At 53.5% G+C, this 24,869-nt stretch overlaps 8 protein-coding genes across 8 annotated transcripts; 3 read left to right on the forward strand and 5 right to left on the reverse strand.

Moving 5' to 3' along the window:
• Nucleotides 1-1,942: 1,942 nt before the first annotated feature.
• QC764_212850 (uncharacterized protein) lies at nucleotides 1,943-4,785 on the forward strand. Its single transcript, XM_062944993.1, has 2 exons — nucleotides 1,943-3,760; nucleotides 3,822-4,785. The coding sequence occupies exons 1-2, from the start codon at nucleotides 3,647-3,649 to the stop codon at nucleotides 4,623-4,625; spliced, it is 918 nt and encodes a 305-aa protein (XP_062803878.1). The 5' UTR covers nucleotides 1,943-3,646; the 3' UTR covers nucleotides 4,626-4,785.
• On the reverse strand, nucleotides 2,086-3,829 carry RPL5 (60S ribosomal protein L5; the record flags this gene model as incomplete). The annotated part of the gene is made up of 3 exons (XM_062944992.1): nucleotides 3,239-3,829; nucleotides 3,022-3,059; nucleotides 2,086-2,950 (listed from the first exon to the last, which is right to left on the reverse strand). Exons 1-3 carry the CDS (start codon nucleotides 3,239-3,241, stop codon nucleotides 2,086-2,088), a joined length of 906 nt encoding a protein of 301 aa, XP_062803879.1. The 5' UTR covers nucleotides 3,242-3,829.
• An 826-nt stretch (nucleotides 4,786-5,611) lies between the features above and the next one.
• Nucleotides 5,612-9,385, reverse strand: MCM2 (MCM DNA helicase complex subunit; the record flags this gene model as incomplete). Its single annotated transcript, XM_062940323.1, has 3 exons — nucleotides 8,418-9,385; nucleotides 5,927-8,294; nucleotides 5,612-5,860 (listed from the first exon to the last, which is right to left on the reverse strand). Exons 1-3 carry the CDS (start codon nucleotides 8,420-8,422, stop codon nucleotides 5,612-5,614), a joined length of 2,622 nt encoding a protein of 873 aa, XP_062803880.1. The 5' UTR covers nucleotides 8,423-9,385.
• QC764_212870 (uncharacterized protein) lies at nucleotides 8,692-11,893 on the forward strand. The gene is made up of 3 exons (XM_062944994.1): nucleotides 8,692-8,965; nucleotides 9,025-9,079; nucleotides 9,137-11,893. Exons 1-3 carry the CDS (start codon nucleotides 8,826-8,828, stop codon nucleotides 10,628-10,630), a joined length of 1,689 nt encoding a protein of 562 aa, XP_062803881.1. The 5' UTR covers nucleotides 8,692-8,825; the 3' UTR covers nucleotides 10,631-11,893.
• Nucleotides 11,894-11,946: 53 nt separating this feature from the next.
• On the reverse strand, nucleotides 11,947-13,607 carry URA4 (dihydroorotase). Its single transcript, XM_062944995.1, has 3 exons — nucleotides 12,662-13,607; nucleotides 12,453-12,606; nucleotides 11,947-12,399 (listed from the first exon to the last, which is right to left on the reverse strand). Exons 1-3 carry the CDS (start codon nucleotides 13,424-13,426, stop codon nucleotides 12,080-12,082), a joined length of 1,239 nt encoding a protein of 412 aa, XP_062803882.1. The 5' UTR covers nucleotides 13,427-13,607; the 3' UTR covers nucleotides 11,947-12,079.
• QC764_212890 (uncharacterized protein) lies at nucleotides 13,555-15,794 on the forward strand. The gene is made up of 2 exons (XM_062944996.1): nucleotides 13,555-14,473; nucleotides 14,531-15,794. The coding sequence occupies exons 1-2, from the start codon at nucleotides 13,787-13,789 to the stop codon at nucleotides 15,626-15,628; spliced, it is 1,785 nt and encodes a 594-aa protein (XP_062803883.1). The 5' UTR covers nucleotides 13,555-13,786; the 3' UTR covers nucleotides 15,629-15,794.
• QC764_212900 (uncharacterized protein) lies at nucleotides 15,730-19,924 on the reverse strand (the record flags this gene model as incomplete). Its single annotated transcript, XM_062944997.1, has 3 exons — nucleotides 15,730-17,970; nucleotides 18,024-18,130; nucleotides 18,182-19,924. 3 exons carry the CDS (start codon nucleotides 19,922-19,924, stop codon nucleotides 16,758-16,760), a joined length of 3,063 nt encoding a protein of 1,020 aa, XP_062803884.1. The 3' UTR covers nucleotides 15,730-16,757.
• A 996-nt stretch (nucleotides 19,925-20,920) lies between these two features.
• Nucleotides 20,921-24,862, reverse strand: QC764_212910 (uncharacterized protein; the record flags this gene model as incomplete). Its single annotated transcript, XM_062944998.1, is given in 3 exon segments — nucleotides 20,921-22,956; nucleotides 23,014-24,097; nucleotides 24,106-24,862. Coding segments are annotated over 2 exon segments (2,127 nt in total). The 5' UTR covers nucleotides 23,105-24,097; nucleotides 24,106-24,862.
• Nucleotides 24,863-24,869: the final 7 nt, after the last annotated feature.

Below are 24,869 nucleotides of genomic sequence, written 5' to 3' on the forward strand. Positions count from 1 at the left end.
GTGTAAAAGGTGTGATAGCCGGGAGGAAGGCGAGTAGGACGATAAGTAGGGAAGAGGTGGGATGTGATCGTTTCAACGTTGGGCCCGGTGCTATCGCGGTCTAAAGCCTCTCTGTTGGAACGACGTCGTGCTTTTTTCCTTTGTCGCGGGGTTCCGTCCGTCACGAGGTCCAGTTGCCAGTCATGACATGAATGGCTGCCATAGTCCGGTTGGTATGTGTCCCAGTATATGTTCAAACGTAAAGCTGGCCGTCGCCGTCGATAGCTTGAGGTGCGCAACCACGGTAGGGCAGACTGAGGTCGGGGTGGTCCGGTGGGATTGTGAGGTGAGGATGAGGTAAAGTGGTGGTGTTGGTGTTGGTGGTGGCGGCCCGGCTGTCTTTCACTGCTGACCCAGAAAAGGGCGGCGCCGAGCTGAACGGATTGGAAATGCCCGATTTGTAGTGGTTCGCGCGCGTGCCGGATCAAATCACTCCCGCTACAGTTGTCTCCCGTATGTGTGACCGTTCTCTGCTGGAGAAGTGGCTGAGCTCACCGTTGCGGTGAAGCGGAAGGTATCACTGGTGGAAGGGGGTTGACGCAGTATTGGGATGCAGTGCTGCACCGATCCAGATGACGGGAGAGGTGGGAGGTGCTTGGATGCAACGGGGGGTTATGGCGGGAGACGGGAGGGGGGCGACTCGCTCAGTAAGGGCCCTGTATGTATGTCTCACGATGCCAATGTATGCCACACCCTGGTTACAGCTCGGTAATTGCCCCGTAAAGTAGAGTACACGATCAAGTGACGATAAAAGAAAGAGGCGATTGCCAAAAAGATGGGAGGAGCTATTCAGGTCAAGTCAAGAGCAAGAGAGACAAGACCGGACCGGCCGAACTGACATAGCGGGCACCTGGGCACGGAGGCATGGTGGGAGCCTCCCACTAATTATCATCTTGGGTCCATCCAGGAAAACATGAGAGAATTCGCAGATCGGACACCGGAAATTGGGCCCTTTCTGGACGTGCACATACGTCGGCCGAAGCCCACGAGCGAGCGAACGGAAACGAAACGAACTGGTGGCGGTTTCTGCACCTCAACCCCCGCAACTCTAGAGAGAGAAGCAGCATCATAACCATGGCAAACTTTGGGCCTGTCTGGTAACGGCAAGTGATCGGTATTCAGCGGTTCCCCAGATTTGCGGTTACCACCCATCCCGTGCCCTTGCCCCTCATGTTGACTCGTATGTGATACCACTGACGAGTGTATGTGTGTGCGTCTGTTCACCATAAAGCGAGAAGCTTCTCTTCTCATCATCATTTTCCTATAATCCATCCATCCACATCCCAATTCAACAAACAGCGCGATTTCAGGGGTCCCGAAACTCTATCCGGGGCACCCACGCCAAGGCCGGACGGTGCTAACCCCATGTTCCCTGGAACGGCAATTCCACTCTGGCGTCTGCAAGTTGACCACATCGTGCACCGCTCACCAAGACAACCCACTGCATCCAGTTTCCCATCACGCATGTTTGAGGGGAACACAATTCCTCATCTGAGCTTTCTACCACCAACCAGTGAAAGGAACACACCACCAACTCGGTATCACTTGCAGCTCATAGTCCCTTGCTCAGACGATCATGCTGTGAGAGTACCCCGCATGACCTCATAACCCTCACCCACGCCTCCAGGTGCTCGGTCTGGAACTGCTTTTGGGTTGGCGACACCACATCTTGTCCCTCAACTGTCAATTAGAAACATTCCATTTAGGCCGAGGTGCCCCTCGAAACTGAGAAAGCCGAATGGCTGAGTACTCTCTGTAGTACCTGACTACATACACATTCCATATCAACGGCTTGCGGCGGCTTGCAAAGGCTCTACCAACAGCTTCAACAAGGAAGTACATCACATGATCACATAATGGCGTCAACGTTCGGTTGGTTCGCCAGTCAGTCAAAGATGCATGAGAAAAGTGATTTGGCTTTTGGTGAACCCTGGTCATTGCCCCATGTGCCCGTCCATCTTTTTGTGGATGCACTTAAACTCCTAAAGAATATGCTGCCATCTTGAGCCCAGACGATACAACCAGTCCCTAGCAAAAACCACCAATTTACTCCTGAAGAAGGGCGGCAATGCGCTCCTGGACACCAGCCTTGCGCTGCTCGTGGGTGAGCTTGGACTGGCGGTACTTCTTGGACTCGGCCTTCCACTCCTCCTTGGTCTTCTTGGGCGCGTCGGACTCGTACTTCTTGAAGGGGTCCTCGCGGATGGCCTTGTGGGCCTCGGCATAGAGGTCCTCGAGGGAGTCGGCCTCAAGGTCGTCCTCGATGTACTTGACGAACTGGCCCTTGTAGCGCTCCTCATCGTCGTCGGCGAGGGTCTCCATGTACTCAGCGACGTGACCGCCGAAGATGTACTTCTTGAGGGTCTCGGCATCGAGCTCCTCGGACTCCATGTCGAAACCGGGGAAGCGGTTCTCGGAGTGGGGGACGAGGATACCACCGTCGGAGGCACCCTTCATGACACCGAAGACACGGGCACCGGTGGAGGTGCGGGAGAGACCGACATCAAGGAAGGCCTTGAAGGGGCGGCGCTCACCATCGTCGGTCTCGGTGGCCTCGGTGAGAGTGTACTCACCATCGGCCTCCTCAACACCGGCGAACTGCTCATCGAGGCCGAGCTTCTTCAAGACGCGGCGGGCGAGGAGGAGACCAGTGGCGTAGGCAGCGGCCCAGTTGGTAAGACCGTGCTCGATGCCATAGGCGCGGAGCTCGTGGGAGTAGGCGGCAGCGAAGATCTTGTCACCGGTGATCTCGGAGGTGACGATCTGGGTGATGATGTCGCGGTTGGAGAAGCGGACAACGAGTCTGTACTTGGGGGCGTTGTACTTGTTCTTGGCCTGGGTGATCAGGCGCTTGCGAGCATAGTAGTCGGTCTTTCCCTCTCTTCTGCGCTTGTACTTGGTCTGGAAGCGGCTGTGTTTCGAGACAAGGTCAGCAAAAATCACCAGAAAGTCTCGAGAATGGCCAGGACGTGAGAAACTTACCTGTAGTACGCGCTGTTTTTCACAAGCTTGTGGAAGGCCTGAATTCAGAAATCCCCGAGTCAGCAATTATCGCTTCAGATATATTTTTTTATCCTCCTCCGAAGCATCTTGCGTTGACTCTATCCAATTCCCCAGATCTCTCGACTCGTTCGGGTGCAGGTGAAAACGACAGCGATGCCAATGGCAACGGCAATTACAAATGGCTGTATCAACTTACCATTTTGACTGTTGTTTCGCTGGGCGATGCGATACTCACAGGGCTCGGGGTTTGTCGACAAGTGGGAGGGGAGGTTGGATTATTCCACGACGGCAAGCATTTGTGGGCGCAAAATTTGGCCCCACAGCTTTCCAGAGTAGGGCGTGTGCGAAACTGCGTTGGGTGACGAAGGTGGGGCAGGCCATAAGGGGCTTGTGACCCTAACCCTTGGTGCAGTTCAGCCCTTCATCCAAGCCCGCTTATGTCATCTGTTCTCCAAACCCAACCCCAGACCGAAGCCGAGGTTCACTTCGTCGGCTCCGGCTTTCAGCTTCCATGCCGGTGTTGTCAAAGGGTAGATGTGGTGGGTGATGCTTGTCCATACATAATCAGTCGGCGGTTTGTCTCGTAAACTCCTGATAGTTGCAAATGGAACCAGAAGAGTTTCCCGTCGAATACATCCTTGACGAAATCGACGCCATGGCACCCGTATCTTCGACTCCCAAGCCAAAGGTTCTCTTATTTGATATTGGGGGTGTTTGTGTATGCTTGTCTCTCCACTCATCATGTGCCGTCTAGACGTAGATGATCCTAACAATCACAGGTCATCTCACCCTTCCAATCCATCCTCGATTACGAGCTGTCACTTGGCATCCCCCCAGGATGGGTCAACTACTCCCTCTCCAAGACTGCTCCTACCGGATTCTGGCACCGCCTAGAAAGAGGCGACATCCCAATGGACGCCTCCTTCTTCGACGGGTTCAACCAAGATCTTCACGACCCGGCCCGGTGGAAGGCATTCTACCAAGCCCAGCAAGCCAAGAACCCTGCTTTGCCAAAAGAGATTCCTCCCCTTCCCAAGCTTGATGGGCAATGGTTGTTCAACGACATGATGAAATCTGCTAGGGCACCGGACCCGTGGATGTTCCCAGCCCTGAAGGCTCTTAAAGCCAGCGGCAAGTTCATCATTGCTGCTCTCAGCAACACTGTCATCTTCCCATCAGGCCATGACTTGTATCAGGAGAACTTCATGGACGACCCCCTCCGCAGTCAGTTCGATGTTTTTGTGTCGTCAGCTCATGTTGGACTTCGCAAGCCCGACCCGAAGATTTATCAGTATGCGTTGGAAAAGGTGAATGAGTTTGCGAAGGCGAACGCGGGCACGGCAAGAGGTCAGGCGGGAGGGTGGTCGTCAGGAGTAAAGACGAATGAAATCACGTTTCTGGATGACATTGGAGAGAACTTGAAAGCTGCAAAGCAGGCTGGATTTCAGACCATCAAGGTACCATTAGGCAGAGCATATGAGGCAGTTGAGGAGTTGGAGAAGGTGACTGGGCTGTCGTTGGATGGTGGCCACCCCAAGATTCCCATCAAGCCAAACTTCAAGGGCAGCAAGGCGAGGCTCTAGAACATTCAGATCGTGATCAACAATGTTTCCCTTAATCATCACGTCTCTTAATCAATATGATAAAGAAAGTTGGCTGTACAAAGTCAAGGAAAAAGGTCGTAAAGTCGCAAAAAGCTCACGACCTAACCCCAACCACGCTGAAGTAGAGCGCTACGAAAACACGTTTTACTCAGGATCGAACCCGTGACCACCAGGAGATCATGACCACGCCATGACCTTCCCTTGTTTGTCCAGGTTACTTCCACAAGCTAACCACTTGACCACGCCAAGACAGTTGCTTGCTTCGGTGATAATTACTTGCTGGACCTTCTATATCAAGGGTGGTACGGTCGTGTCTCGTGTGTGCCTGATAAGTGGCCATCCTGATGCCCGGCATGCGACTCCCAGTCCATTCCCTCGACGTAGCTGCCTGCCATTGTTGCTCTTATTCCCATGACCCAGCTTCATGACCATTCTGCCACTGAGGTCGTTGTTGTTGACCATCATCACCACTGCTGCTCTTGCCTGCAACCCTGCTGTCACCAACCGCGTCGTCGTCGGCCAACGACTTTCTACCTGTAGTTCTGTCCAAACTTGCTACCATCACCACTGCGTTCGACTTTCACGGCGCCAAAGCTGCAACTTTGCAGTATTTCAAGCCAATCATCACCACCTGCTGCTCAACGACTACTAGTCGACACAACGACAGCATTACTACTATTATAACAACATCACAACCATAAGAGTATCACAACAATAACAACATCAGGCCTCACCACTGCAGCAACACAGCACAATATTCACCCCATACCTCATTCCACTACCATCATCCAACAAAGTCACAAAGCACAACAACCCATCGACAAAAGTCGTAAAACAAAACAAGGATATATAATGTAAATAATAAACTAAACCCTCTTCCCAACCCGGCCTATCCCATATCCCACAATATCCGCTATACATAAAACTCATCATGCACCAATCAAACCTCATCCTCCCATACTATTTCAAGCCCTCACAGCCGCCCTCCCCCTCCTCCCCTGCAACTGCGTCCCGTTCGTAGCCCCCGGCCGAGCAAGCGTATACTTTGCAAAAGCCCTCGCCAGCGCCTTCTTGCAGCTGACCTTCTGACTCCCCACAAAACTCTCCACCGTGACGGCAATCGCCCGGTCAATATCCTGCGCAGAGCAGTACTCGCTCAACCTCATCTTGCAGAAAGCTTCCGCGATACGGATGATAGCCTCCAGATGACGGACCTATATCACCTAATGTTAGCAAACTGCATGACCAAGGTTGATAAAAGGGGGAGAAAGGGAACATACAGTAATAGGATAAGCCCCCGTCGCCAAACTCTCCCTCCTCATGTCAGCAAACAACCTCGCCACTTTGTCGTCATCAATGTGATACAGCTTGGGCGAGCACTTCTCCCTCGCGTACAAGATGTACTTCCTCAGCAGCTCCTGCGGGATCTGGTCCTCCTTCTTGATCCCATTCTGTTGCGTCTCTTGCTGGGCAGAATCATGCTCCACCTCCATCGACTGCCCGCCATTCTGGGTGTTAGCCGCCTGCGACTGGGACAGCGGATGACTTCTCGAATGTGACCCAACAATAAACTTGGCCAGCCTTTCGTCCTCCTCCGGCTCGACCGTGTCCCTCACCACGCACAAAATGTCAAAACGGGACAGAATCGGCTCGGTGAGTTCGACGTTGGCGCTGAAGGGGATGGAAGAGTTGTATCGCCCGCCAATGGGGTTGGCGGCGGCAATGATGCCGCACCTAGCCTGCAGGGTAGTCACGATACCAGCCTTGGAGATGGAAATGGTCTGTTGCTCCATGGCTTCGTGGATGGATGTTCTGTCCTGGTCGTTCATCTTGTCGAACTCGTCGATCAGGCAGGTTCCCTTGTCTGCCAGGACAAGGGCGCCGCCTTCCAACGTCCACTCGCTGGTGAGAGGGTCGCGGCGGACCGAGGCTGTCAGACCGACTGCGGAGGCACCCTGACCGGTGGCAAAGACGGCACGGTGGGCGGTCTTTTCGACATACTTGAGAACTTGGGACTTGGCGGTACCTGGGTCGCCGAGCAGCAACACATTGATGTCTCCTCTGACGCGGTGCCCGCCCGTGGTAACCTTGGCTACACCTCCAAAGAGAGACAGTGCGACAGCGGTTTTGATGTCGGTGTGTCCGTAAATGCTTGGGGCAATAGAGTTGATAATCTTGTCCACAATGTGGGGATCCTTGGACAGGCGACGGATCTCATGTTCGTCTTCATCTGTCATGCGGAAACCAGCGAGCTGATCATGAGATTTGATGATGTTGTTGGCCTCGAGGATAGTGGCAAAGACCGGGAAGCCGTTGCGGTTGTTGAGCTGGGCATCGTAGCTATTGCGGTAGATACCGGTCACCTCGATCTCCTCACCGGGCTTGGCCTTGTCGATGAGATCCCAAAGGAGAATCACCTCACGGTGACGGGGAAGACGACCGGCAGGGACTGTGCCGGGCGATTCTTGGAGGGTGAGCTTTTGGTAGTTTCTGTAGACGGTCTTCTCCGAGTTGAGAGTGAAGGGGCCGCGAGACTGGCAGCTCTGGCAGTATGACACCTTGACTTCGACATTGGACTCTTGCTGGAAGGGACCGAGTGTGACACCGCACTTGGTGCAGTCAAATTTGACGTACTTGAGCTGAGGGAAGACGCCGGATCTTCTCGTCACCACACCGCTCACACGCACAAGGCAGTTGAGGTGAGACTGGCGAAGCTGGCGAAGGGTGTAGTGAACGGGAAGGTCAAAGATGCGGACGTGAATCTCGGCGTGGATACGCTCGTAATCGGGGTAATGCAGCAGAACGACATCCATAGCAACCTCGTCGAACAGCTTGAGCATCTCGGCAGGAGCGTTGGCCAAGAAGTAGGCCAAGATGGCCTTAGAAGTGGAGAGGTGCTCATAAGAAACCTCGAGAGTCTCAGCGTTCACCTCACCAAGAGTTCTGATGCGGTTGCCGTAAACTGACGAGCCGCTATCATCGATGTACTCTGTGAGGAAGGCCTTGAACTCTCTCTTGATTGTGCGCTGGACGGCCTGCTGAGACACCCAGTCTGTCAGACTGGAAGCTTTTACATCATGGAGGGCCTCGAGTGAGAGCTCCTCATCCATGATATCACCATCCATATCCTCATCAGGGTCCTCATCGTAGCGATGTCTGCGACGGCGAGGCTGGGCTGAGAGATCGATATCGCCGTCTTCTTCACCAGGAAGGAAAGCGGCAGGGAGACGTTGCCGCCTGGCAACCTCTCGATCTCTGCGGTTAAGCTGGGCCTCGAGACGTCGCCTGTCACCAAGAGTCATGGCGTCGTAGTCGCCCTCGTCGTCAAGATCAATGCCCTCATATCGATCGTCCTCCCTGCTGCGGTAATCTTGCTCAAAGCCATCCCTGAACAGGTCCACATCATCCTCGGCGGCTTCATCCAAATCGTCGAGGTCATCCGGGATCTCAACATCTTCCTCAACCTCATCGTCGTCGTCGGCGCCATGGGCGATGGTGTGGAAGGCCGGGGGGGAGGAGGGCAGGGCGGGGCTGGAGGCGCCCGCAATGGAAGAAGGCGCATCTTCACCATTAGTGCGTGAGCGCTTTCTATTTCCCCGGGCTGGTGCGCCACGGTTGGCGGAGGACGGGTTATCACGAAGTGGGGAGCTATGGAGGTGTCGAAGTCAGCTTCAAGTCACTTTTGTCAAGATATTTTCAGGGGCGTATTGTTGCTGTATTTTTCTTCCCCTGATCTCTCGACTGGGCACCAAGCGGTAAAACAAAACATACCTCATGTTTGCGGTTGTTATGTGACTGTAATAGCAGTAAGGAAAGGTATCGTTATCGTTCCGACAAAAACGAGGGAAGTGGTGGATGAGCCTGTCCTGAAAGAGAGACGATGTGGGCAACAATGGTCGATTCGGCAACACACAGTGGAGGGGATTGGAAAATGGGAACAGGGGCCTCGCGTCACAGATTGCTTTCCCCCCTGGAATCTCGCGTTGATTTCGTGTCGAGGTGCCCAGGGCGCGTTAAGTGGTCTTGGCACCTACCCTGCACTTTAGCGATAAGATAAGCTCCGACAGTGATGCGCGACTCGGAAGAGAACCATCATCGAAATCGATCTATCATCTCACCTTCCACCTTTTTTTGTTTTTGGTTCTGGTTGACTTTGTCGTTGATACCTGACAATTCATCATGGATCCTGCCTCGGCGCCCAAGTCGGTTTCCGTCGCCGACGTTCCTGAGGATGGAGGGGATGCTTCAGTCGCGCGCAACAAGCCTCGCAGCGACAGCATAGGGTCGCACAAGTCGAGCGATTCGCAGACTGCCGCCGAGTATGTTCATGATGATGCTGGTGGAAGATGTGGTGATTACTACTAACACCACTTTCTAGTTTCTTGCGCGACCAGATGCAGCTAGAGGCCGATGCGCGCGAGGCTCTTCCTTATGTACGACTCTTGACCCATTGAACACAGTGCGCTGATCTAACCATGGTGTCTTAATAGAGCATCGAGAACTGTACCAATGCCCTCGGCCCTCTCCGACAGGCAGTATTTGCTTGCCTCACTTGCAATCCCCCGCCCGCGAACTCGTCCGATCCCTACAATGCCGCCGGCGTCTGCTATGCCTGCTCGGTGCAATGCCATGGCGAGCACACCCTTGTCGAGATCTTCAACAAGCGCAACTTTACCTGCGACTGTGGCACCACGAGACTACCTTCGACAAGCCCTTGCAACCTTCGTCTAAATCCCGAAACCAACTCCAAGGGAGGTGTTCACTCCCAGGAGCCCGATGTGAACAACAAATACAACCAAAACTTTCGCAATCGGTTTTGTGGTTGCGAATGTGACTACGATCCTTTTGAGCAAAAGGGAACCATGTTTCAGTGTTTGGGTCTAGGTACATATGACACAGGAGGCTGTGGCGAGGACTGGTGGCACCCGGGTTGTGTTGTTGGAATGGGTCCAAAGTGGTTCGAGAAGATGGCCAAAGAGAAGAAGCCGAAGACAGAGCAGAACAAGGAGGATGGCACCAGTGCCCCATTGCCGACCATCTCGGAAGATTCTGAAGCGCTCCCGACCCAGAACGGTGCCGAGGAAGAGGAGGAGGATGATCCCCCACTTCCCCCTGGATTCCCTGAAGAAGACAACTTTGAAGCCTTCTTGTGCTATAAGTGTGTGGAGGCTTACTCTTGGGTCAAGCGATATGCCGGCACCGAAGGATTTCTACCTGCGGTCCACTTCAAGCCTGATGGAGCGGCCGAAGAGACCCTTCCAGATGCTCCTGCCACTACGGACTTCAAGACAGAGGAGCCCACGCTCAAAGTTGAGGAGGCTGCCTCTACCAAAACCGAGGTGCCTGCTGCCACCACCACCACACCAGCCGCTGCCAACCTCGATGTTCCCAAGAAGCGCAAAGCCTTGGGCGGTGATGAGGATGAGGCAGGTTCTCAGACATCCAAGCGTGTGAAGAACGAAGATGAATCCAAAGAGAGTCCTAGAGAGCGCTCTGCTACACCTTCTGCTCCCCCGCCTTGCAAGCTTCTATCCCTACCCCCAGTGCCCCCCGCAGGCAAATTCTCTCTTTTCTGCAAGCCCGACTTCCGAGAGAAGCTGTGTCGCTGTTCTTCCTGCTTCCCTCTGCTCGTCCCTCATCCCCAGCTTCTTGAGGAAGAAGAGACCTATGAGCCACCTGTGTCACCAGAGGCGTCGGAGAACGGGTCCACATTGGGCAGCAACTCCCTCTATGAGCGGGGAGAATCTGCACTGAAGAATGTTGATAGGGTGAGAGCTATCGAAGGTGTGATGGCGTACAACCATCTCAAGGACAAGTTGAAGCCGTTCTTTCAGCAGTTTGCCGAGAGCGGACAGGCAATCAGTGCCGAGGATATCAAGGGCTACTTTGCAAAACTGAGAGGCGATGAGGAGGTCGCCACTGCGGATACGCCTGCCAAGGGGAAGGAAGGCGGTGACAATCGGAGGGAGGAGAGTGGATACTGATTGATTTCTTTGTCGGGAACGGGCATGTTGTGTTTGGTTAGGGTGTTTGGTTGCTTGGTAATTCAACTGGGACTGCAAGGAAATAGGCACATGGTTTATGGTATGGAATGGATTCGGACAGCGATCTTTTTGTTCGGAATCACTGAAGGCTTTCTGTGTAGGTTAATTTGTATCTGGAGTTATTTTGTCTTGCGGCAGAGGATGGATTCACGCAATATGAAGAGACATTCAACGTGCTCCTAGAGACACCCACTCCACACTGCTCCTAAACAACCTGTTAGGGGATCATTACATGACGGAATTGGTCACATCGGGCTCTCGGAGACGCAAGTTTCCTCTCGTATATGTTTCTCGCCGAACTCGACCCTCGCCATCTTCCGAGTAAACGCAAGTCTGAAAAACCAAAGCCAGCTCTAACAACTCTCAAAAGCCCAACTTGCCTGCTTAGTTCTCGTGTTAAAAGCAGCATCCGTCCCTTCGTTGTCATAATTCCCTTTCATCACCCAAACGCATCCTCATTCCCTCCAATATCTCTTTCCTCCCAACTTTTATTTTCTTACCAGTTTCTCTATTTCTTTACTATATATATTGAAACTTTACAGCCATGAACGCCCTACGTTCCACCACCACCTGTTGAGATGTCCCTCGACAAAAACTCCAACCAATAACCTATCCGCCAACCGCCATGGCCTCATTTACCACCTTTTGTCTACCTGCGTCTGTCACGACCGGCAGCCTCCTCCAAAGCCGTTTCCCAGCTCGGCAACCCTGCTGATGACCTGCTTGCCCACCACAACCTGGGTCATAGCCCATCGATCCCGCAGCCTCGACAGCCGAAGCCCACATATTCCCCGAGACACTGGCTTCTATGTCAAGGGCGAGGGGCTACTGGTGAAGCAGGGCTCACGGGATCCATCCCGGTACACGGTTTTCCTTTTCTTTTTCCTCCAGTAGTATATAATGTATCTTGCCAGTCCATCCGTAGTTGGGTTCCAACGATCAGTGGGGACCAAATATTGCTTTGAGTGCGCGGTGAAGGCCGGGCGGTGGCTGCGCTGCCAAACTTTACCTGTCAGGCTGTCAATGTCAAGCAGAATAGGGATTGAGAGTTGATGTATCTCAAGATGTCGATGATAATAGCTGAAATGGGGATGGGCTGTGGATGTTTGGCTTTCTCACTGTCTTATGATACCCAAGCGGAGTTAGAAAACAGAGAACAATTTCTATGTTGTTGGATACCTACTTGACCTGTAATCACAATCACCCCAACACAATGCCCGCCGAGCTTCCACTCCAGTTCACAGAACGCTCAGCAAGTGTCCATCATCAATCATACATCTCATTTTGTACACCCCATCACTCATCTATCATTTTGGTATATTGTCCTTTTTTACCCCCTTTTCCCATCCCAACACCCCTTTTTGACATTCCTTTTCATGTTTCCAAAAATCAAAGCCACTCCACACTCCAAATCTTCTCGCCAGCACGATATGGCACAATCTCAGCCTGCTCGCTCTTCAAGCTCTCCTCAACAGTGGCACCATCCTTCTTCAGCAAGATCTTCTTGTCAGAAGGAGGCAAGCCGTAGAACTTGCGGCCATAGGAGGAGAAGAAACCGGCCAAAGCTTCGTCAGTGACGTCCGAGTCGGAAATGTCACCGCGGGCGATGCCCTCCTCAAGAGCCTTGAGGACGTAGCCGAGGGCGTAAGGCTGGGTGAAGACACCGGCGGCGGTGTTGCCCTTGCCCTTCTTGGAAGAGATATCGTGGGCTGGTTGTATGTTAGTGCCTGTTAACAGTGCAAAGGAACGGAATGAAACATACGAGCACTGTCAGTACCAAGGAAGAACTTCCCCTTGGAGGACACAACAGCCTGAAGAAGAGCCCGACGGTCCTCGGGGGACTTGGCAGAGGGCTTGCAGTAGTGGTGCACATTGGCGGACCAGTCATCCACCAGCAAGCTCAAGTGATGAGCAGTCTATCATCCTCAGTCAGCACTTCACCCTTCCCCAACCCGTCACAGTTTCACTCACAATAGTCCCCACAACATCCTCCCCAAACTCCCTCACAGCCTCCACCGCCTCCCCAGTAGTGCAATGCTCCAGCACAATCTTCAACTTGGGGTACTTGCCCACCAAGTTCCTCAGCGTAGGCAAGAACCTGCTTTCCGCATTCATCACCGTAACCCCCTCCTTGCTATCACTCGGCACCTCCCCGTGCAAGTTCAGCACAATCCCTTCCTTCTCCATAGCCTTGAGCACCTCGTCAAAAGGCTCAAAGCTCACGACACCCCATTGGCTGTTGGTAGTCGCTCCCTTGGGGTAAGCCTTCACACCGGCAATTCCAGCCTTCTTGGCCTTGGCAATCTCCTCGGGGGTGACGGAGGAGTGGAGGTACAAAGACATGAGGTAATTGACGCTTGGGTCGATGGCTTCCAAGGCGGACTTGTACTCGAGAGCAGCGTCAACAGAGGTGACGGGGACAGGGGCGAGGTTGGGCATGACGAAGACGGTGTCGATGCCGGCTGGGCGGATGGTGGGCGTGACGAGGGAGGCGATGGGGCCTGGGGCGTTGCGGAGGTGGACGTGCATGTCCGCTGCTGAGGGGAGGGTGTAGGTGTCTTTCATTTTGGCGGTGATGTCGGGGTTATGAGTTGGGGTGTGAGGCTTGAAGAAAAGGGCTATTCCAGTGAAAAATAGTGAGTTGTGTAAGTGGAAAAGTGAAACGGAAAAGTGAGGTTGAAGATGGGGAGGGTGTGGAGTGAGAGGTGAGTCGTGAGATAGCTTGGCGGAAGGCATAAAATTGTGCACGGGTTAGGGTTTAAGGTGCTGGGTTAGCACCCCTTTCATCTGAACCATAATTTTCCCACATCATTGCAAAGAATGCTACTGAACAGCCATGTACTCATGTGACCAATATGTCGAGAGCATTCTTCAGGCCCAAAGTAAACTGAAAGATGGACACGGATAACCATTCTCGTGGTCCTTGGGCCTTTACCCAGACAAGGGTGCGACTTACAAATCAATATAACATCAATGACGTCCCGCCTTTTCACTTCATCTTGAACCCTTTCTAATCTTAACAATCAATTGGAATATGAAAATTTATCTGCTCATAAATCAATAGTAACCCCTCATCGTCTTTTCTTCAATTCCAAAATGACAGTCGGTCTCACCGAGGACCGTCTTGGGCCCGGTGCTGACGACGGGTCCGGCAGCTCCACCACCTCAGCAACCATCACCGCTACCGAGCAAACACCCCTTCTCGCGTCCGACACATCCTCAGTCACCATCGCCCGTCACATCTCCCTTGAACGAGAGTCAACAATCCATAATGAGCCCTCAGAGGAAGATGAACACCCTCCCCTGGGCTGGAAAAGAGGCACAGCCATCATCTTGTCCATGTGGGCTCTTATCTTCCTCCAAGCAGCCAACATGTCTGGCATCAGCACCACTCAATCTTCCATTGCTGAGGACCTGGATGCCTACCAAAACGCCATGTGGTTTACGTCTTCGTACATGATTAGCGTGTCCTCCACCGCTCCTCTTGTTGGTCGTCTGTCCATGATATTCTCGCCTGGGGTGATGGTGCTCATATGCTCGACGTGGTTTGCCATTGGGGCGGTTATTGTTTCGGTTGCGCCTACATTCGGGGTGTTTATCCTAGGCAGAGTGTTGTGTGGTGTTGGGAGCGGTGGGATCATGACACTGTGTATGATACTGGTCATCCAGCTCACCTCCAAGAAGAAAAGGGGGCTGTGGATCGGACTAGTAAACGCGGGCTTTACCATAGGAGTCTCAACAGGCGCAGTGGTATTCGGTGCACTCCTCCCAGTCATAGGATGGGTAAGCTCCCCCTCCCCCTTCACCATCCCTTCCAGAACTAACCTTCCCCCTCCCCAGCGCCTCCTCTTCGGATCTCAAGCCCCCCTCTCCTTCCTCGCCGGCCTGGGCGTATTCCTCAGCATCCCCCACCGCCCCTCCACTCACCACTCCCGCGACAAATCCCTCCTCACCAAACTCTCCAGCATCGACTACCTCGGCGCCCTCACCCTCACCGCCACCATCACCTCCCTGTTATACGCCCTCTCAACCTACACCCGTGCCCCCTTAGCTCTATCCCTCCTCTCCCTCTCCTTCTTCCTACTAATCGAATCCCGCCACCCCGACCCCATCATCCCCCTCCCCATCCTCTCCTCCGGCGGCGTCTTACTATCTTGCCTCTCCCAACTAGGCTTCATGGCCTCGCGGTGGACAGTCCTCTTCTACGCCCCCATATTCATCCTGGCCGTCCGCGGCCTCTCCCCCGCCCTCGCCGGCTCCGTCCTCATCCCCACCAACCTCGGCTTCGGCATCGGGGGTCTGCTCGTAGGCTGGCTGCACATCAAGCGCTCCGGCTCCTTCTGGCTGCCCTGCCTCTTATCCCTCTTCATCTTTGGCTGCTCCCTCTTTGAACTCTCCTTCGTGAGCAACCACGAGACGAGATACGGGGTTTATATCGCCGTGGTCTTCATCAACGGGTTGTGTACCGGCGCAGCGGTGAACTACACGCTCGCTCACCTGTTGCATCTCGCTCCGGCAAAGGACCATTTTATCGTTACAGGTTTGCTGGCTACGTTTAGGGGTTTCGCGGGGAGTTTTGGGACGGGGATTGGGGGCGGGGTTTTCAACCGGGTTCTGAGAGGTAGTTTAACCCGGGGCTTTCTGGAGCTGGGGCATGGGGAGTTGACAGAGCGGAGGGAGAAGTTGATTACCGTTTTGGTGGGCAGTCCGGCCGCTGTCTGGCAAGAAGGGGTACTCAGCAAGATGGAACGGGGGGTTGCTGTGGGCGGGTATGAGATGGCGCTGAGAAAGTTGTACATGGGCGCCGCTGGGGTGACGGTGGTGGTGTTGATTTTGCAGTGGGCGACAGGCTGGAAAGGGGTGGAAGACGAGACAAAGACAGATGAGGAGGGGATTAGAGAGGCCGTGGTGGAGGCTGATCCCGCCATGGAGGCTTAAATCTAGAGTTGGTATATTTCCATCAATTTAAGAAAAACGATGCAAGGAGTTCACGATACAGTCTAGTCGGTTATAAGAATGACCATGTAGACCTGAACAATGGCCAAAGTCCTGTAAACGTACGTGCTTTTAATTCTTCACCAATATCACTATCACCCCTCTCTCATCTACATCTACTACCACCCCCCCCCCGCCGCCCATCATCTTACACCCAAAGATACCCACCGCTCAACATCCGATACCATCCCACCTTTCCTTATTCGGTTTTCCCTCTCATATGCATCACATACATTCCGTTCCCTCGTTCCTACCACCCCAGGAAATTATCTAGAGAACTAGGAAGAGTCATTCATTCGTATCATTCGTCCATTTTCCCCTCCCCAAGTCCCAAACAAAACCCCATTATCCTTTTTTTGTTTTGTACTCCACCCACCCTCCCGTTCTAAAATTTTGCGTTTATGCTGAATATCAGGGCATGGTTGTTTCTGGTCCAGCTATATCTAGAGACATAGTAGAGGTCGAGAAGTACTGCGTGAAAATCCACAACTGTAAGTATGTCATTTGGGTATGTATAGTTGGATATGTTGTGTGAATGCCGTGGCGAGATCAAATGGAAGAAGAAAAGGGTGTTTGATGTCGGATTGTGGTGAAATAGGAGGCAGGGGGATTAGTCGAAAATCGAGGAGGTGATCGTATCTTGAGTATAAAAAGTATTCGGGAGAGGCAGTGATGGAAAAAGGAGGACGTGAAGTATTACGCTTCACACAGGTATGGGTGGTGGCGAGACAAAGATTGGCGCCCTGGTCCCTTGCTCCTCCCTTCAGCAAGACAACATGGGTCGCCTGTGAAGCGCCTTCACCCCAAGGGCAGGATGGTCAATCCTGCCGTCATCATGAGTTCATCGAAGCAGAGAGTAGCTGGCTGCCACCTCTGCTAGTCGATAACCTAACTACACCGGCCGGCCGCCTGCCAGCCCTTTGTTGATCATTTCGCACCCGCGGTCTTGATATCTTACATCCTTCTAACCCGTCCTCGCTTTTGAACGCCGAGAAAGCCTGTGCCATGTCGCACCAGGACTGGCTGGTCAGTGGACCAGTTTTTTGGAGATCACGTTCGAGGTAAAGGACTCTCAAACGCGCTGGTAGAACAACAAGTAAGCAACCTTGTTGTCCTTGATGCTGTCCTTGTGCTGCTTAGGGGGCAGCTTCTGTCCGTTGGTAGCCGGTGTGTTGACAACGCTGCTCCACTTCTTGCCACCGGCCGCTTGCTTCCAGCCATCGTCGTCGCCGGTATCCTCATCATTCATGGCACCGAATCTGTTGCTACCAGTGCTATCTTTTTGGTTACCAGAGCCAGACTTGGCCTGGTCTTCCTCGGCACCACCCTCAGCCACATCTTCGCTGCGCACACGGCGGATAACGGTGTCATCAATACGAATCCATTCTCGGCCATCCTGTCGGCGAACATCTACTGTGTAATGACCGCCACTGGCATTCTTACCATGATGGTACACAACAGCCGTCAGCTTGTATCGAGGAACACCCTCGTGAACCGTGCTGTTGCGTTGAGAGCGAGACAGAACCTCTTGTGGGAATTCGAACTCGAGAGGATAGCCAATCTTCTTCCAGATCTTGACAGTACCACCTTGACCCTCGGCGTCGAATTGGAAACGCTTGAGGTGCAAGATAAGAACAGGAGGAACCGATTCAATGAAGATCTGCTTAGTGGCCTTGACGTTCTTGCCGTGGGGCGAGTTGAAATCGCCGTGGAGTGTTTCCGGTCGAGTTAGACCCTTCAGGGCGTCAATGATGTTGCGAATCTCGGGCGCACCAATGTCAAGTTGCAGCGGCTCGTAAGGCTCCAGCGTGACCGAGGTCTTGTTGCCAGGAACACGCAGTTCAGAGCGCAACTTCCCACCGAAGATCTTGTTGATGGGTGAAGCGAGTGAATGGCCAGAAGACCGAGTAACAGCAGCGCGTTGACGGGGGCCAACCTCAAGCCAATCATCAGCGCCCTCGAGCGATCCGTTTGGCTTGGAAGTGGTGGGAGAGGACGGAGTTGAGTTCGGTGCGGTAGAAACTGCTGAAACAGGGGCAGTACGCATCACCTGGGCACACTCGTCGTGTAGACCTTCAAGAAGGAACCCAAGGAACTCTTGGGCGTCTTGTTGGTGACCACGCCTCATGCTGGCAAAGCGGGGAAGTTTGCGAATGGCTTCGTAAACAAACTCAGGGGTGAAAGACTCGCCATATTGCTCAAGCTCTTCCGGCTTCAGCCGTCTCTGGAGGAGGCCAGTTGACGTAGCAGAGTCGATAATCTTAAATTCACGCATGAACATGATCCTGCACTTTTGCGTTAGTCAACGCTAAACTCAGACGGTCATGTTGTAACTTACAGTGCATCGATCAAAGGCGTTTCGCTCTTGAAACTGTGAGTGGCCTTCTTGGACACTTGATCCAGAAAGTCGTAGAACGGAATGCAGAAAATCAAAACTTGAAGAACCTGCATTGCATCAGTATCAACTATTGTAGCTTGAGACCAGAGTCAACTCACAGAATTCATGTAACACATATTTCCAGTGTTGACCAAGCCTCTGGGCTCAATAAAGGGCAGCTTGTCAATACCAGTAGGACGGTAGGCCTGTAAAGCCTCGGCAAGAGAATTTGCCTTGGAACTGGGGAAACTTCCAACGGCTCCAGATGCAGCGGTAGAGACATCGGCAGCGTTGCCATTGGTGTGGACGCGAGGAGCTGCGGCAGTAGAGGCCACAGCAGAGGGAGCTGCACTGGGCTTTGCGAACAAAGCGGCCCAGGCCTTGGGTTTTGCAGGAGCTGGAGTTGGAGCTGGTGCGGCTTGGGCAGGAGCAGACTCAGTCTCGGACTTCTCGCCCATGCCATTCACCTGGCGAGCACCCTCGCCGGCCTCGGTCGACTTTTCGTCTTTGGTGGGAGCAACGGAAGTTTGCTGAACAGCTGTCTTCTCCACCGCTTGCAGCTCCTTTGGAGCAATCCTTGGAATTACTGGGAGAACGGGAACTGCAGGAACTGTGGGAAGTGCCGGGATAGCTGAGCGAGTAGCAGGCTTCACGGTCGTGCTGGGGCTGACTGCCACTGCGATGGATGTCTGGGTCGTTTGGGCAGAACTTGGCGTGGTTGGGGGTGTATCCTCTACCTGCTGTTCATGGGTGGACGGTGTCTCCGAACGAGCGGTGGCAGCCTCAGTTACTTCAGCCTTAACGGTGGTTTCCGCATTAACAACTGGCTCCTCCTTAGATTCTGTCTGCTCCGGCTGCTCTGGCTGCTGAGCCTCCGCCGGTTTCTCTAGAATCAGATTAGGAGTGCTAGAGACCGGGCGTCTTCTCCTCGACTTTGGGGCACGAGCGGGGAATCCAGCTTCGGGATTGGAGAACCATGGCAGCTTTGACAATATCTTCTCAGATGGCGAGGTGATGGGGGGGACTTCAGATATTGCCGGGGTGGTTGCCATGTTGAACGGACGCTCCACCACAAAAGCTGCTGGCGTCTCTACCGCGACCTCTACTTGAGTCTCTACCGGGGCCTCTGCTTCAATCGCCGCTTCTTGTTGCTCAGGCTGAACCTCAGCAGGGGATTTGGCTTCCGAGGCAAGATAAGCCTCCTGGTTATACTCCTGCGGGAATGGCTGCTGCTGCTGCTGGGGCACAAAGGGTTGGAACTCTGGCTGAATAGGTGGTTGTGCTTCGTGGACGTGCAGTGGCTGAATCGGAGGCTGCACCTCGTGATTATGCAACGGCTGATGTGAAGCTGGAATAAACTCGCGGAAAGGGGGTATGGTCGAGGGGGCAATCGTCGTAAGAGGCGGAACGGCAAATGAATGGGTTGTTGACGGGGTAAGCGGGGCAACGACCGGGGGCATAGCAGGAGGGGGCGGTTGGTATGGCGAAGACACAATCGGCGAGTGCTGGGCGGGTCTGCCATAGGGCTGGTGCAGAGGGACATACTGCTGCACAGCAGACGGTGAACGAGTGTAAGGGGCGTGATTGTACTGGGGCGGAAGGTAAGGTTGCGGCATGGCGCCAGTATGATACTGCTGGTAAGGCATGTAGTAGGGCTGGTTCGGCGGGTAGGGGTTCATGTACTGAGCCCCATGGCCGTACATGGAGGGGTTGACATGATGCTGGTGTTGCTGGTACTGGTAACCATGAGCAGGCCCATACTGGTGACGATTTCCACGGCGAGGAGGAGGCGGACCTCCTCCCATGTCGGCGCCTCCTTGCATCTGCTGCCCAGCCGGCAGATGCGCGCGATTGTTCATCATGCCGGCCTGGGTTGGGAGCTGTGGCGGCAGCTGCTCACTGAAGTGAGGGCCACCGCGGCGGACTGGGCGTATACCAGGTGGGAGCCCCGGTGAGGGCGGGATCTGGCGATGGAATTCGAAGGGTTCGGCGCGGGCGTCAATGATGGGCAACGTTGGGGGTGGGTTGGCGGCTGTTGCCAGGAGAGAGCGAGAGGCGAACTTGGAGCGGCGGGAACGAAATGCCCGACCTGTCTGACTTGGCAGTGTCGGAGCTGGCGGCAGTGGGTGGGTGGGTGGTGGTGCCGGTGCCGGTGCCGGTGCCGGTGCGCGTCGTTTGCTGGCGTGCGGTGCGCCGGTTCTAGGCAATCAAGACAAGTCGTTGTCAGTTCGGCCTCGACGGTTTCGATGAGTCGTTGCTCCGGCGGGTGCAGGGGGCCAGAGACACGGTGCGGCACATTGGACAGCGTGCTGCCAGGACGCGGGGAGACGGTACAGCACACGGGAAAGTGATGCTGGATGGATAAGCCAACCTCTGGGTGAAAACCAGGTGTGAGGCCTTGCGTGGTGGTTGACAAAATTTAAACCGCCTCTTTTCGAGAAACCAAAGAAAGGGCCCAAAGCTAAGAGGCCTAGCCGACGCTCGGACTGACCCTAACCCTAAGGCAACGTCCGTTCGTTCAGGCCGCCTCGAGACCCGCTACGATTCTGCAGCCCCCAGATCAGATCAACATGGCAATTCTCTTCAGACTGCAACAGAGTCTCGGAGAATTAATGCTATCTAATAATAATACAAGACATGTCCCAGTGTTGCAACCCCAGCATCGGAGTAAAAGACAACACAGATGGATCACCTCACTGAAACCCGCGCCAGAAAGGATAGTAGCAGGCAGTTGGCAGTCAAAGAAGAGTGTTGGAGAACTGAGTAAAAGGGTATCGATCTTCTATATAATTCTAGAATTCAAAAAAAACCCCACGCTTCTTTTTGTTGCTGTTGTTTTACTAACCCAGCAAGCACTTTCACTCATCTTTAAACATCCATTTCCCACCACCAACTTTCATGGCATCTCGCCACCGATCCTCGATTTGCTTCCTCCCCCTCCTCGCTGCCTCTTCTCTGTTTTCTTCCATTTCCTGCGTCGTAGGCATATCAGGGTTCCAATACCCAGGCGGGGACGGTTGCCTCTGAAATCTCTCGCGATGCCGTCCAAACTGGTTTGCTATTTGCTGGCTCTTTGCTTTCATCCAAGTTTCCCGCCGTTCCTCACGTGTCATCTCGATTAGTTTATGGGCATGGGGTCCCAGGTACTCCTCCATCATTTGGACATCTGCCATGCGGGACAACACCCCGGGGCCTGTCGCGTTGAATTCAGACTCTGCAACGGCCCGGTAATGTCGACCGCAGCAGTTGTAGTCATTGCACCCTGTCAACTCGGCCCGGTCAGCCTTGCCACGCACGATTTCGTTGAAGGCATGTTTGTGACCGTTGTTGAACTTGGGGTTTACTTTGAAATCCTCAAGTCTCAGCTGTCCCAATGGCTTATCTCGAAGCCGACGTGGTTTGGGTCTGGACGTTCTGTCGTTGGCCTTCCTCGGCCGTGAAACAGTTGATGGTGATTCTATGCCCCCGCGAATTGGATGGAGAGGTCTGAGAGGAGTGACCTCAGATTCTGGTGAGGCCTTGTCGAGAAGTGATTGGAGTCTTCCAGCAGCCTTCTTGGGCGGCTTGGTTGGCCGCCATGGCTCAAATTCTTCGTCAGACCCATCCTCGGCGACTTCGGCAACTTCATAATCCAGATTTCGATGAGTGTTTTGAGCTGTCCTCTGCTTGCGTGAGATGTCCGAAACCTCCGACATGCTTTGTTGGGCTAGTTCAACACTCTCTGCAATAAACAGGGTCGGTCTCGGTGCGGTTGATGGGTTCCCAGCTGTCGTTCTCGGATACAGCAGTCTGGAGGTTTGATCGGGTTGCGGAGTGCCATCATCGTCCTCACGAAGAGTTTGGCGCCAGATTTCACGTTGCTTTCTGGGTGTCGGCATGCCCCTAGAACCCTCGTCCAGGTCAATGCTTTCATGGGGGGCAAAGACAGCTGCTTCACCCATCACTACCGGGTCGGAACTGACTTCGGTTTTGATCTTACGAGGTGGAGGAGGCATGTTGTTGTTGTTGTTGTTGTTGTTGTTGTTATCGGACACGTGTTTCCGCTTACGCAAACTGCGCTCAGAAACAACAATCGGGCCATCAGACGAAGGTTCTTCTTTGACCCTGATAGGACTGGCCTCCCGTTTGCAAGGTGGTAACGGTGGGAGCTCAGGCGCCTCCGTGGGTTGGTCTGGATCATCAGATGCACCATCCTCAGCAGATGGACCTTGCTCGATACTGACTATTCTCTCTCGTCTGTGGGGCTCGTCAAAAGCCGGAGTAGAGTGTCTCATGGTATAATCTGCTTCGTTCAGTCTGAGCCCAGGGGAAAGATGCGACAACGAGTCCGTATTGAGCCCTAAATCGCTTGGTGATTCACGGGACTCATATATAATCGCCTGCTCCGCACCAGTCCCCTCTGCATGGTGTCGAGTATTCGCATCTTGCTGCTTCAGTCTTGTTTCCAGCTTATTAATCTTCCTCTCCAAGGCATCGGCATACGTGATCCACGTGTCTCTCTCCTCTCGTGCAGCTTTTGACACCTCCCTTGCAGTGTCGTAACTCTCCTGCACCTTCTTGAGTCGTTCTTCCACCTGCTTCTTCTTCTTCCAAAGTTTGCCATAATTCTTTTCCCAGTCCGGGTTCTCGATGTCGCCCGATGATGAAACCGTACTCGGCGCGCGGATCGTTCTGTTAGGGGAAAATTCCCCGAGGACTCGTCGGACCGGGGTGTTGACATCGTACTTGGCTGGTAATATCAGTGGCTTGGTGTGCTTCTGTCGCAGCTGCTCCAGCTCTTGGCGGAGAGATCGATTCTCTTGTTCAAGGACTTCGGCCCTAGAGGCAGCATCTTTGAGCTGCTGTAGTTCTTTTTCAAAAGTTGCATTCCGTCTATCTTCTCTTTGTCGAACCTCTGGCAAAACCATATTGTTAGTTGTCTGGACGAGAAACCGGGCATGGAAACTCTTACCGGCCTCAATGTCACGGCCAATTGTGTCGCACACAGACTCTAGCGCAGCAATCAAAGCTGGCCGCCCCTTCCGTTCCCAAGATTCCGTCATGATAGGGCCAAGCAAAATTATAAGGAGGATGCATTTCGGACAGTTGCAGGAAATCTTATACTCTGGCAAGACGCCTAGGCAGAAGCGCTGGTGGGTTGCATGGGTTGCATGGATTTTTCCTCCGTAAACGCGAACGAACCACGCGTCACGTCATAGCTCAGCTTCCATGTTGTACAAAATAACGGGGTGCTACCTGGAAACACGGCCTTAGCAAAGTTTAGAACCTTTGAAAAATACTAAGGTGGCCGTTAGGCAGTTATGAATGCTTTAGGTAGGCCAGTATTGAAGGATCCTGTATAACCCAGATAAATCTTTCCAAAAGGGTAAGGTAGAGAAATACACTCAAATCATTTCAATACCTGACTCTTGTGTCAGTCCCTATTTTCTGTCAACAACGTGACAACGCGAGAATGCGACGCGACTCATCCAAGTACGTGCTCACGTGAGAGGGGCTATTTGGACCACCTCGCCACCCAACACCCCGCCTTGGTGCGACATCGTCCCTGCATGCCTGGTTGCTATCGTTGCACCAGCAGTTGATGGCGGTGTTGGTCTTGTATCCCAACGTTTCTTTGTGCGAGTTGGCCAAATATCAAACCGTGACTAATTAGATAGCCCAAGATGCTTTTGCCGCCTTCCACGATGTCTTTGGACACTGCCTGATAGCCACGTTGCCTCGCATCTGCTTCCTCGGCCAGTCAACCCCACAAAGCCTTGGTCCCGGACCCCTTGAATCAGATATGCAGGTCAAGACATCATCCACAAAAAAGGCAATGGCGAGATATTCCAGATCTTTGGTAGCATATACGAAGGCTTCCCCGCAACATCACCTTGTCCTCTACCACGACTAGGTCTACTGACATAAAATTGCCCCTGTCGACATAGGCGGTCAGATATCATGCCACGTCTTTTCACAACCACTCAGCTATCCCTACCCTCGGCCCGGATTGACTGATGTCGGATCACAGTGGTAGTAGGCTTATCAGATCCAACCTCCCAACCCATGGCCCATCGTTCTATTAACGAGCCTCCCTTCCCGCGCGGATACTTGGCTTCCGTGTTACCAGCCATCGCAATTGACGCAGGCGCACTTCTGGTCCGTTAAATCTGTTCTATGACCAGACCGGTCTCCGAACCAAGGCTGAGATGCCGGCCAGAAGGGACAGCTATGACGAACAGGCTGAAAAGGAGGCTCTTCCACAACACCAGACCATCCAATCCCCAATTGCCTGGTAAGTGGCAATGCGCCACATCCGGCAATCAAACATACGAACACCCTTCCCAGAGAATTCCAGGAGACACCCGGGAGGAGGGGCGCGTAGGGCCGCGTTGAGTGCCATACCAGGACAATAGCCTCGGAACAGTTCCAGAAATCGCCCCGGGTTCGTCTCTTTCTCGCAGTTACTTCCCTGAGATCTGCTTCCGAATAGTCTGTGTGAGTAGACATGTCCGGGATAGCAATATGGAGAGTTGCGAGAAGGGTATTTCAGCTTCTGTCATGTTGAGGCGCATGCGGAGGCAGATAACCATTTGCTGCAGGAAAGATGAAGCCAACAAGGGACCACGTATCAGTGCTGCATTGGCTCCATGGCGAGCTGTTGAAATTATTGGAAGAGATGGGGGGAGGGAGTAGCAGCTCAGACAAAAAGGAGGTCCACCATCTAGCCCAAGTGCTATGCAGGGGCTCTGCTGTAGCCGTGCCTGGACGCCGTATGTATACAACCCTCGGCCCAGGATGCCCTTTGTGGCGGACGAGTGAGATTCC

Source organism: Podospora pseudoanserina, chromosome 2 (assembly GCF_035222485.1).
Source record: "Podospora pseudoanserina strain CBS 124.78 chromosome 2, whole genome shotgun sequence".
NCBI lineage: Eukaryota > Fungi > Ascomycota > Sordariomycetes > Sordariales > Podosporaceae > Podospora > Podospora pseudoanserina.